Source organism: Lampris incognitus, chromosome 11 (assembly GCF_029633865.1).
Source record: "Lampris incognitus isolate fLamInc1 chromosome 11, fLamInc1.hap2, whole genome shotgun sequence".
Taxonomy (NCBI): Eukaryota; Metazoa; Chordata; class Actinopteri; order Lampriformes; family Lampridae; genus Lampris; species Lampris incognitus.
In genome coordinates, this window is record NC_079221.1 from 43,925,664 (window position 1) to 43,938,974 (window position 13,311).

Here is a 13,311-nt window from a genome sequence, read left to right on the forward strand (position 1 = left end):
AGCTTGGTCTATAACATTGAGATCGTCTCCCTACCCTGCTGTATTGCTCCCAAGCTCTCATCTCCTAAATGTGTGAATCACAATAATCTAATAATCATTCCTACAAGTGGTGGTGGTGAAATGTGCAACAAAGTACCTAATAATCTTTAAAACCAAACATCTAATGTTATCAAAAGTGTGACCACACATCGTTCAAAGCATTGGTCTTCAAAATTGTCAACTAATAATACAAGGTGTCTAATTCCAATTAATATTTCATCTATTGGTAGCGCCAAAGTTCAGCCTACTACTGATCACTTCCACAAGATGTTTAAATTTGGTTTCATAAATATCAGATCACTGTCTACCAAAGCCTTACTAATAAATGATCAGATTCTTGAATATAGTTTTGATATTATTGGGTTATGTGAAACATGGCTGGAACCAAATGTTTTCCTTCCCTTAAATGAAGCTTCCCCGTCTGACTATACTTACGCCCATGTAGTTCAGGCTAATAAACAAGGTGGGGGTGTCACCTTAATATTTGAGTCTATTTTCAATTTAACTTCTAAACTTGAATCCAATTTCCAATCTTTTGAGGCTCTTGTTCTGGGTCAATTTCCCTCAGCTACGAATGCTCAATCCACATTGTGATACTCTATCGACCTCCTGGCTCTTTCCGCGCTAGTTTCTTGAAGAATTTGGAGAATTTATCTCAGGTCTTGTTGCTCATTCTGATGAGCTTCTAATTCTTTGTGGTTTCAGTATTCATCTGAATAATGCTGGTGATGTTATGACAACAGCCGGAGTGGAACCAAAAGAGCAGTTCAGAGGCAGCAAGATCTTTTGCCGCTGGGAAGGTGGATTTATTAACAAAATTAAACAAGGAAAAACACAAGAATAAAGTGTATTGTGTATGGTGCAGCTGCCAGAAGTATTGACTCCTTTCACTGTAGAGACTTACTGTGTTGAAAATTTCACTAGTGACTTAAATGTAGCTCTCTCTAGTGACCTCAATTCAGTTGCACCTCTTGATACCAGAGCTAGGCGACTAAAGAGGCCTTCACCTTGGCTTAATGATGAGACGTGCTCTTAAGTGGGCCTGCAGGAGAATGGAACATAAAAGGTGAAAGTTTAAAGAAAGAATTCCCCGTTTATCTTCCCAATTATATCAAGCCAATTGCCCCACTCTTCCAAGCCATCCTGGTCGCTGCTCCACCCCATCTGCTGATCCAAGGAGGGCTGCAGACTACCACATGTCTCCTCTGATACATGTGCAGTCGTCAGCCACTTCTTTTCACCTGACAGTGAGGAGTTTCACCAGGGGGACGTAGCGCGTGGGAGGATCACGCTACCCCCCCCCCCCCGAACAGGTGCCCCAACTGACCAGAGGAGGCGCTAGTGCAGCAACTAGGACAAATACCCACATCTGGCTTCCCACTTACAGACTCGGCCAATTGTGTCTGTAGGGATGCCATACCAAGCCGGAGATAACACGGGCATTCGAACCGAAAATTGGAAGTTTTTTACATATCTTGGCATGAATGTTTATGAAATACAAGTGTGCTTTATCAGCTGCAATAGCAGTGTATGTCTCATTTAATCAATGTTGATAACGGTAATCCCAGATTTCTTTTTGATACTGTAGCTAAATTTACTGAAAAGCACCTGTCTATTTAGCTGCTCACTATTCACAGCCCATGTGTTTCTAAACTTTTTCTGCAATAAGGTTGGTGAGATCATAAACAAAATTAGTTCTTCAATTCCAGCTACTCCTGCAGATCCTGTCTTACCAAATTCATATCTATACAATAGATAGTCCCTGTTATTACAGCGTTTGACACCATCTCTCTTGATACTTTCACTAAGCTTGTGTCACCTTCTAAACCAACTACTTGCCTACTTGACCCTTTACCAGCAAAACTATTCAAAGATCTGTGGCTTTTCCTGGAACCTTCAATGCTAGACATTATCACTTACTACTGGCACTGTTCCCAGCAGTTTTAAGACCGCTGTGGTCAAACCTCTACTTAAGAAACTGCACCTCGATCCAGGGTCTCTTTATAACTATCAACCAGTCTCTAATCTTTCATCATTTTCTAAAGTACTAGAGAGTGTTGTGTATCAACAACTTTCGACCCATATAGAAGAAAACTATCTATATGAACCTTTCAATCAGCTTTCAGGACCTGTCACTCCACTGAAACTGCTCTGACCAGAGTGGTGACGATCTTCTACTAGCTATGGACTCTGATTCCACTTCTGTGCTTCTACTACCGGACCTCAGTGCAGCCTTTGACACCATTAATCACTATATACTATTAGACAGAATAAATTGTAATGTTGTTGTCTCTGGCTTAGCGCTGTCTTAGCTTAAGTCCTTATCTGGAAGAACACATCATGTCTGCTGTAATAATATCATATCAAAATTCTTTGACGTTAAATATGGCATATCTCAAGGATCAGTTCTTGGCCCTCTACTTTTCTCTCTTTATATTTCACCTTTAGGCCAAATTATATGCAGTCATGGGATAAATTTCCATTGTTATGCAGATTATACTCTGCTGTATGTGCCTATAAGGGCTGATGATCGTACTCAAATTACTAATTTAGAGGTCTGTTTGGCTGCTGTGAAAAATTGGATATCACTAAATTTCTTGTTTTTAAATGCGGATAAAACTGCAATGCTGGTCATTGGCCCTGCTAGACACAGACACCAATTTGATCAAGTAACAATAACAACCGACAACTGATTTCAGAGTGGCAGCCAAAAATCTTGGTGTTACGTTTGATCCGAGCCTTTCCTTTGATAAGCACATTGAAAAAATCACCACAAATGCCTTTTTGCCCCACTTATGTAACATAGCTAAAATTCAGTCTTTTCTGTCCATAGCAGATGCAGACTCTGGTACATGCATTTGTTTCACCCAGACTTGATTACTGTTATGTTCTGTTTTCAGGTCTGCTACTTGCTAGTACCAAAAGTCTTCAGATGGTTCAAAATGCTGCAGCTAGAATCCTAACTACTAAAACTAGAAAATTTGACCATATTTAACCAATTCGTATCTCCTTTTATTGGCTTCCTATCCATTTTAGATCAGACTTCAAAGTGCTTCTGCTGACTTATAAAATCCTAAATGGGTTTGCCCCATCAAACCTGTCTGATCTCCTTAAACCGTACATTCCATCTCGAGCTTTTCGCTCTCAAAATACAGGGCCCCTGTTTGTACTCAAAGTTAAAATGAGCCTACAAATCAAGGTCCTTAGCAAAGACTATTGTTTGACTAATACACTCAGGTGTGTAACTGCTTGGTTGGAACAAAGACATGCACCCACACCGGCCCTTTCTGGACCATGTTGCCCATCCCTTCTCCAGAGGAATCCTGCAATTGGCAGGTGAATAGAAGCAGCTGGCTGGCTCCGTGCGTTTTGGAGGATGCGCATGAAAGTATTTGCCCCCCCTCCAGCCACCGCAGGGGTCTTGCAGTGGTAATACCAAGGAGAACAGGGATTTGGATATACCTAATTGGGAAGGAAAAAAGGGGTAACATAAAAAAGGAGCCTAACTAATGGATTTATTTTACAATATATGTGTAAATAACGTTGGCTCGCACTGAATAGTGACCAAACTGTTATTTTCCACAGTTTAAGCAGACAGATTCAGAACAAGAAATACAGACGGTGGGATATGGTAAGTCAAGTCAAGACAATTTTATTTGTATAGCCCAATGTTACAAATTTGCCTCAAGGAGCTTTACAGTAACACAACAGACTGTCCTTAGACCCTCGCATCAGATAAGGAACAACTCCCTAAAAAAAAAACCTTTAACAGGGAGAAAAAATAGGAAGAAACCTCAGGGAGCGCAACAGAGGAGGGATCTCTCTGCCAAGACGGACAACGTGCAATGGATGTTGTGTTTGGTGAAAAAGCTGTTAATCAAAAAAGTGACGAAGTGATAGTTTAATGAGTCAGTTAATGTTTTCTGAATAATTCCCTAATTAGTTTCGCTTCAAGTTATCAAACAGTTAATTGTTCTGAAAAACATTTCAAAGATATTGAAATGTTGGCTTTCTCTCCTATTGCTAATTTGTTTTGATATCAATGTTCAACCTCACAATTTGTCGTTTCCCAATAATACTGTGACCCCAAATGTTGCGAAAACAAAATGGGCCAGCTTTCTGTCCACTACATTTACCTCAGCACTTTTGAAGGACTGCAGGCAGATTGCTTTGGCACATAGACTGATGTCCCATTTGGTCTCTGAGACTAAGATAAAGTTGAAGGGGCGCTGTTCCTGATGTTATGCTGGTTTGAGAGTGTTGGCGTCAACTTAACATATTAGTGTTGCTATGGTTGTAGTCTTTTGGGATTTACTTATAGTATTGACCTAGCTCTGCACAGGTCCATGTTATCAAATGAAAAACTGCTTCAATATCAAATGTTTTCCAACCAGAAAACATATACAAAGAAGCTAGGGAAGACTAGGAAACTAGAAGAGTGCCCTCAGTTGAGTGCAGATCCCCCCTGGTGTATCTCCGCTTCTGGGAAAATACTGAGGCGCACTGCCCGCGTATATCCCCTTCTGCGCTGCTTGGACTTAGGCGAAAAACCGACTGAGGAGTTAGCACTCAATTGTGGAGTAAAACAGGTTTTCAGAGGTTTTGAATAATCACAAGTATGAGAGGTTCTTGACTGTACAGTCATAACTGCACAAACATTATTAGGCTGATGGGCCCAGTAGTATGCAAGATTAGCGTCATAAAGGTGCACCCACACAGACAGAAAAAAAACGTGTTTCTCCTGCCATTATAAGCCTTTTGTGCAGCGCCCAAGTTGATTGAACGGGAAATATGAAAAAAAAAAGCTTAATATCCAGCACTCAAGCTAAAAAATGTACCTAACAGAAACATTTTGACTGTCAGTCTGTGGATGAGCAGCCTCCTAGGCAGACCCTCACAGGAATATGACTGATATGAACTTGAACTTTCCAAAAAGAAAAGGTTTGCAATGTGACCATTTTGGTCTAACCCTAACCCCTGTCTTTATTTTCATGATAAAATAAATTTGGGTAACTCGTTTACGCTCACGCATGCGTGACTCGCATCTACAGTTGACTCAGACTGGGTCGCAACAGAGCAGCATTGGTTGAGCAAGCTAGAGAGTGAATGAAGAGAGGGAGTGGCGATAGCGAAAGGTTTTGAAGGTTTTCCGTCACCGCAACCATGAGAGGTTCTTCATCATATAGTCGTAACGGTGCACAAAAGTTATTAGGCTGATAAGTCGGTAGTTTGTGAGATTAGCCGCGGACAGACAGACAGAAAGACACACACACACACACACACACACACACAAACACACACACAACCGAATTCCTAATTCCCTCAGGCTATCCGCCTGGCGGGATAATTACAGTTAATGGTATCATGGAAAAACAAACATAAAATATTAACAAATGAATTCATGAAATCAGAATTTTTTTTCCTTGATGAAAGAATAACCTTGAAACAGAGTGATTTGCCCAGGGGCCATTTCATTGATATTATGAGCAGTTATAGCCATCCATTACCCAAGCCGCTTATCCCAACTGGGGTCGCGGGATGCTGGAGCCTATCCCAGCAGTCATTGGGCGGCAGGCGGGCAACAGTTATAATAACTTTCTCATTTAGATGTGTTTAATCATTTACAGGAAGACTCGAAATGGTTTGAAACTGTGACCTCTTGGCAAATTAGCCCCACTTGATTATTGTACTTTGCTTACATTGTGTTTTGGTGGAATGTCTGGATGAGTGTGTGTTTGAGTTGAGTTGGAATAGGGGAGGGGCTTGTGAGTGTATGGGAGGACACCTCCCAGTGGCAGACAGGGGAAAGCGTCCTAGCCCTGGAAAGCATGCGAGCTCACAACTACCTTTGCTATTGTATACATTTTGGATACACTTTCCCTAAATGAAAATTAGGTGAAACCAACGAGCGACATTGTGTTTGCAGCCTTTTTACTGTACACGTAAATGATGACTTGATTTTTGTTTTCTTATCTTGGTCAAACATGAAAATCAGTGGCTCTAGAAATTGCTTGTTTGAACGTGTGATGGGAGGTGCATGGAGTTGTCGATATGGGCGGTGCTGTGGTGAAGTGGTGCCACCCAACAATAGAATGTTTTGCTGTTATCGTAAAATACCTCGGAGGCCACCGTTATGCACCACTAGTTTATACTGAGAGCCTCAATTTATCTTGTTTACAATCCCAGTAAAGAGGACTGCGGCTTAGAAGGAAGTGGAACGATGAACTTTTAATTATTAATTTACTATTTTGTTTGTTATGCCCATTGCATTATGCTGAAAGTATTTCTTTGGTTCTTAAACTAGCTCTTCCCCTGTAGCTCAAACCCTTATAAACATTCAGGTTCAACCTCAGGCTGATTTAGCAGTGTATCAGCAGTCTGAAGTCAGGAATCAGGACCATTTATTTGGCATTTCATTCCATGCACCTGTGCACAAGAAATGAAACGAAATATTGTTTCCCACAGCAGAGCAACACAAAGACTAAAACACATATCCAAACTACAAGAACACATATATCCAAACGACAAAAAAAAAACTACAAAAACATATATATCCAACATGTCAAAAAAAAAAATCACTGTCCAAGAGAGCAAACCTTAGGATGACTGTCGGAACTGCCGGTCTGCATGGTAGCCTGCCCCGCTTCCACGTCCTGTCAGACCGCCCTTGGTGTTTCCTCTTCGGGCGCAGCTCCAGGCAGGGCCGTGATCCCTGGGCCCACCGGACGCAGCACACCAGGCTCTCCCAGCCGATCCAACGCCAGCTCTCCCAGCCAGACACCTTTGACACACCTCCCCGCACGCCACACGACGCCGCCAAAAACACAAGTCAATGCTAGGTGAGGCCGCCACCAGACCGCCCTCTGTGTTATCAGAACTGCTGGTCTGCATGGGCTAGCAGTTAGCTTAGCCTGCCCCGCTTCTGCACCCTGTCAGACTGCCCTCGGTGTTTCCTCTTCGGGCGCAGCTCCAGGCAGGGCCGTGGTCCCTGGGCCCACCGGACGCAGCAGACCAAGCTCCCCCAGCCGATCCAGTGCCAGCTCTCCCAGCCATCAAACAAAGACACAAACTTAGACGCAGATGTGGTCAAAGATGGTACCGGGTGAGGCCACCACAAACGTAAGTTCGCGCCGCCATCTTCCCACACCGGAACCGGAACATTAGGCTAATACTTTAGGCTAACTATGAGGATGACTTGTCTAAAAAGTAGCTGAAGAATATGGAGATGGTCGTGGAATGGAAATGTTCCACATTTTGTTGAGCTGAAAACATGTTGGTATTTCCTTCGAGTAGTAAAAGTAATTGCCCTGGTGATAAATACAATCAAAAATTCGAAGGCCTAACACAGCTACTTTGAGAGAGAACATCCGTTTTCTTTCTTCGGGGTCAAAGACACACTCCGATCAGTCCCCACCCCACCGCCAACAACTTCGATAAAGGCATCAAAGACACCAATACCCCACATTGTGTGTGGGTGCAGCGCAATAGGCCAACAAAATATGACCCAAGTAGCTGGTGTGCTGGTATGCTGGTGTTGGCCAACTAAAAACTATCTGGGTAGACTTGTGAGACTCTGGTGCACATGTTGTTGTACTGCTACCTTTGGTCTGCCCACACCAACCTCGCTTCTCAATTTTGATCTTTTTTTTTCCCTTTTTAAAACGTGAGTTGGCTAAAAACTCTTTAAGGCACTTATAAGCCTTTATGCTTGTTGTATATGCTTTCTGTTGCGTGTATCAGGACCTGATCTAGGGTGGAGAAGGCAGTCTGTGTTTGAATCACTTTATCACTTAGTAAATTATGCAGCTGGTTCAGTCATTTTCATACCTATAATTTTTCCTTTTTTTTTTTTTAACAAACGGTACAATATAGAAATAATGTAAATGTCCTTCTATGTTAATTAGGGGTGTAAAGGTATACAAAAATCACGGTTTGGTACGTACCTCAGTTTTGAAGTCACGGTTCGGTATGTTTTTGGTAGTCGTTTGGGAGAATTGCGGTATTCCCCCCAGTTCCCCCTCTCCCCTGAACAGGCGCCCCGACCGACCAGAGGAGGCACTAGTGCAGCGACCAGGACACTTACCCATATCTGACTTCCCACCCGCAGATATGGCCAATTGTGTCTGTAGGGACTCCCGACCAAGGCGGAGGTAATACGGGGATTCGAACCAGGATCCCCGTGTTGGTAGGCAGCGGAGTAGACCGCTACCCTACCTGGACACCCCTGTTTTTTACACACTGCTAACTGCAACTCTTTTATCTGCATAGTTTTCTAATAATTGTGTGTGTGTCTCCCTCCAGTGAGCCATGTGCTGGTGCCAGACGGCCCTATGCCCACCACTCTCTCCTGTCTCCTGGGCATCCTTGCGGGCTGCTGGGTCCTCAGATACAGCTGTAAGTAAGAGCAGAACTACTGCCAGGGTTCATTTTGTGTGAACATCGGTTTAAATCGCACATGTGTTTCTCTACTCAAATAAGGCTACATTTCTCATGCAGTATCCCTTAAAGCTCTTGTATACAAAATATCTTTGTTTGCGTATGTATTCATTGAATGTGTGTATAACTTTCTAAATTAGCCCCTTATGTCCTTGTCATTGATTGTCCATAACCACTTAATCTATTTCAGGTGTGTGTGTGTGCATGATAGGGCTGTCAAGATTGGCCAGAAATGACGTTTGATTAGTCCTTCTAAAAAAAACCACATGGGTTCGAACCTATTCGAATATATTGTAGGGACCAGGGGAGGCAGTCGCTCTGACTGTCGGCGAAGCTGCGCCGGGGGAGTGCAGGGACTCATGGGACTGTTAATGTTTGAGTTGATTGTGTTATATTTTTGCGTGTTCAGGTGTTGTGTTCGTGTTGGGATGCGTTGTTGTTTGGGGGTTTGACTCGGACTGGGTAGAGGACTGTTACTGACTGACTGACGTTAGGACCATGACTAAGACTGATGTCGCCAGTTGTATAAATAAAAGGGCACTGCCGGGGTTGTGCGGTGTATGGGGCATGGGAGTTGTGGTTAAAAAGAGACCTCTTCCTCTCGACTTATTCTTCCACGCCGGCTCGCCACAATAGCTTTACGCATTATGTCCATAAGAGGGCAAATCAAGGGACATCCGAGTGGCGTGGCGGTCTATTCCGTTGCCTACCAACACATGGATCGCCGGTTCTAATCCCCGTGTTACCTCCGCCTTGGTCGGGCGTCCCTACAGACACAATTGGCTTTGTCTGCAGATGGGAAACCGGATGTGGGTATGTGTCCTGGTCGCTGCACTACCGCCTCCTCTGGTCAGACGGGGCGCCTGTTCAGGGAAGAGGGGGAACTGGGGGGAATAGCGTGATCCTCCCACGGGCTACATCCCCCCCCCCGGTGAAACTCTTCACTGTCAGGTGAAAAGAAGCGGCCGGCAGCTCCACATGTATCGGAGGAGGCAGCCCTCCCCGGATCGGCAGAGGGGGTGGAGCAGCGGGGATGGCTCGGAAGAGTGGGGTAATTGGCTAAGTACAATAAAGAAAAGGGGGGGGGGGTCCACACAAAAAAGGAGGGCAAACCAATACGAGAGACATAACTACTTGTATAGGTATATTTATTTCAACATAAACATATCTTATAAAAGATCGACATACCTACACATTGCAAAATAAAAAAATTAAATAATGTTAAATTTTCATTTAAAGACTGTAGACACCCCTCTCTCTCTCTCTCTCTCTCTCTCTCTCTCTCTCTCTCTCTCTCTCTCTCTCTCTATGCTAGGGTTGGTGCTAGAGTGAGAAATGAGAGCGTGCTGTCTCTCGGAGTGAGAGGACTGATTGGTAATTGACGTGTTATTTTCCAGACGTGCCCTCAGGTTGCTAGTGGTGGAATGCTAAGCTAACTGTAAGGTAACTGTAGCTTGCATACGACTCTATCTTGAGGTTCCACAATTTTTCCGTTTCTGCTTGACCTACATTTCATTTTCAACCAATGAAAGCGACGTTGTGTGACTCCTGTCCGTCATGCAGCGTAGTCAGTGCAGCGGCCAAGGCTCTCGCGAGAATTTACGAGGCAGACAGCCACAGTATGTCCATCAATTTGCTCAACAACCGCTCATCCGAGCAACTCGTAGCGAAATCGGGGGCAGCCGGGAACCACCGCAGCCGGGACGCGAGCCCGGGTCTCCCGCACCACGGGCGACTACGTTAACTAGTCGACTAATGGGTACGACCCATTGGCGGCACGGTGGCGCAGTGGTTAGCGCAGTCGCCTCACAGCAAGAAGGTTCCGGGTTCAAGCCCCAGGGTAGTCCAACCTTGGCGGGTCGTCCTCTGTGTGGAGTTTGCATGTTCTCTCCGTGTCTGTGTGGGTTTCCTCCGGGGGCTCCGGTTTCCTCCCACAGTCCAAAGACATGTAGGTCAGGTGAATTGGCCGCACTAAATTGTCCCGAGGAATGAATAAGTGTGTGTGTGTGTGTGTGTGCGTGCACGCATGGGCCCTGTGATGGTCTGTCGGCCTGTCCAGGGTGTCTCACTGTCTGCCGCCCAATGACTGCTGGAATAGGCTCCAGCGTCCCCCGTGACCCTGAGAGCAGGATAAGTGGTTCAGATAATGGATGGATGGATGGACAGTCACAGTAGTGCTGTTTTTTCCACAAACGAGTATCGGTCCTCACATACAAATTGTCTGTCCCCCCCCCACCCACAATTTGTTTATATATTTGAATTTGGAATATTCATTGACAGCCCTAGAGCACGTGTGTGTGTTGGGTGGGTGGGTGGGGGGGCTGCGGCATATCCAAATATGCATTAGCCAATAAACGGGGAGATCCCGTGGACAAATCACTGGTGTATATCGTTTGGTTACTCAGGAGGGCTGCTCTTTAGCTTTAACTCCTCTTTGTCCTGGGGCTCTCGCCGATAATGGAATGTGAGGGACATCCAAAGATTTGTCATCCTACAAGATGACTTAAACTGTACTATGTTTAGCTGGGGATCTCGTAAATAAATCTTGACAAAAGTATTAGTCCAGCTCACAAGAGTTAAATTACATTTTTTTGTGTATTAACGATGTTATCATCTTGATTAGAAAGTAATTTTCCAAATCTTTTGAGTACAGAACTGTTAAGCATCTAATTCGAATTCTTTACATGCAGATACTTGGATGTTTGTGAGGCGAAGCCAAGTGTCTGGGAAGCTAAATGCCACATCAGAGGCTGCATTTGAATTATTTATATATATATATATATATATATATATATATATATGTTTATTTTTTTACTTGTTATCGATCATTGATTAGTCCAAATTTCATCCAACATTTCAACGATCTTCTTTTGTGGTATTCAAGCTGCATATGATGGTACACAACACGTGTACTCTCTCTCTCTCCTTGCGAGAGAGAGAGAGTACATGCCTAAGAGTACATCTGGCGCCATCTTACAATGCTGTGATTGCAAACGTTCCCAAACGGGTCCGCTGGTGTTTGGCCATTGTAAAATGAGCCTCGAGTGTCTCGTATTTATCCTGCTGTGGAGGATTTTCGAGAAGGCTCACCGCTCTGGTCGCTGTTGAACTCCCAAGGGCCGATGCCACGTAACGGTATTTTGTGGCGTCTGCGGTGATTTCCCGCAACGTGAATTGCGCTTCTATCTGGGTGAACCAAGCCGAGGCGGACGACTCCCAGAACTCCGGCAGCTTGAGAGAAACCGTTTTAGTCGCCGTGTTCGTGAAGAGCTGTCTTTGGGAACCTCCAGCAGACAAACGTCGGGGGGGGTCAACAATGTGGAAGTTGGGAGAAAACACAAGACAAACAACTTCTCTCTTTGACTACACCAATGGGTGTGCCGTTTATTTCCTTATATTCCCCACCCTGCCCAACAACATGGCGCCGTGTGACCGTGGCTACACCCTGAGCCCGTAAAGTGAGCACGTCAACGTCATACAACCAACAAGCCGTGGTGAATTATGTCCATACGTCCGCTGCAACGCCCATATTTGCATATGAAACCGATCGTTGGTTTCAGTAGCTATGCCACGGTGTTGTTTATAAGGGTGGGGACACCTGCAGTCAGTTGACACTGAAGAGGTCACTTAGATGAGTGATGAAAAGTTTCCGTCAATAAACCTTGTGTCCAGGTGAACTGATTCAACTTTCCAGAATCGGTTACACACACACACACACACACACACACACAAACACAGAAAGGTAACAAGGACACACACAGTGTAATAGGTGTGAAGCATAACTGCTTTGTGACCTTGTTGTGAATAGAGCAATATGGGATCGTTGTCCTTAGCTTGTTATTGGAAGTAGGTTTTGTGTTGACTACATTTGCACCGGAGTAGCTAACATTACTTAGTATTTACATCAAACCCTAATTGGACACACAACCTTGATGTCGTAAGAGATGCTTTTTTTCCCCCGCAGTTCAGCAGAGCTAAAGTTAGCTTAAATGAATCAGTGTTTTTAGCTATCCAAAAATTCGACCTGACACATCAGGAACACTTCAAACCTTTTATTAAAAATACTCATTTGTTTGAGCCAGTTAAAGAGCACGTCTTGCTTACATTTCTGTCGACGGTGTTTCTGTGAAATCCTACCTTTACTGAAACTGCATGGCCAATAGCAAGCGATAGAATACGGGGGGAGAGTCTAAGAGAAAATAGCGGTGGGAGAATAGAAAAAAAAAGGTTTTGCCAATTTTCTGTGAGGATTAAAATGTTAATTTAAAAAGATTGAAAATCCTACCAACACGGGGGATCACCGGGTCAAATCCCCGTGTTGCCTCCGGCTTGATCAGGCGTCTCTACAGACACAACTGGCCGTGTCTGCGGTTGGCAAGCCGGATGTGGGTGTGTGTCCGGGTCGCCGCACTAGCGCCTCCCCTGGTCGGTCAAGGCACCCGTTCACGGGGGAGGGGGGACTAGGGGGAAGAGTGTGTTCCCCTCACGTGTTACATCTCCCCGGTGAAACTCCTCATTGTCAGGTGAAAAGAAGCGGATGGCGACTCCATATGTATCGGAGGAGACATGTGGTAGTCTTCAGCCCTCCCTGGATCGGCAGAGGAGGTGGAGCAGCGACCGGGACAGCTCGGAAGATTGGGGTAATTGGCCGGATACAGTTGGGGATGAAAAGGGGAGGGGGGGGGGATGCAAACTATTTAACATCTTGCAGCAGCATATATTTTTATGCTCACTCCCACATTTTTTTTCCCTCATCAGATGGTGCCGCAAAGCATGAGACTAGATGTTCGTTTGTGAGTGAGTGAGTTAGGAGCCAGGTTCATGAGGAGCTTAATA

The 13,311-nt window shown here is 44.6% G+C and overlaps 1 protein-coding gene across 1 annotated transcript in view; it reads left to right on the top strand.

The window, feature by feature from the left end:
- Window positions 1-13,311, top strand: part of bard1 (BRCA1 associated RING domain 1) — a 56,189-nt gene that overhangs the window by 33,843 nt on the left and 9,035 nt on the right. The window contains exon 9 of the mRNA XM_056288935.1: window positions 8,341-8,433. Within this exon, the coding sequence (XP_056144910.1) occupies window positions 8,341-8,433 (93 nt within the window). The remainder of the gene's footprint in view (window positions 1-8,340; window positions 8,434-13,311) is intronic.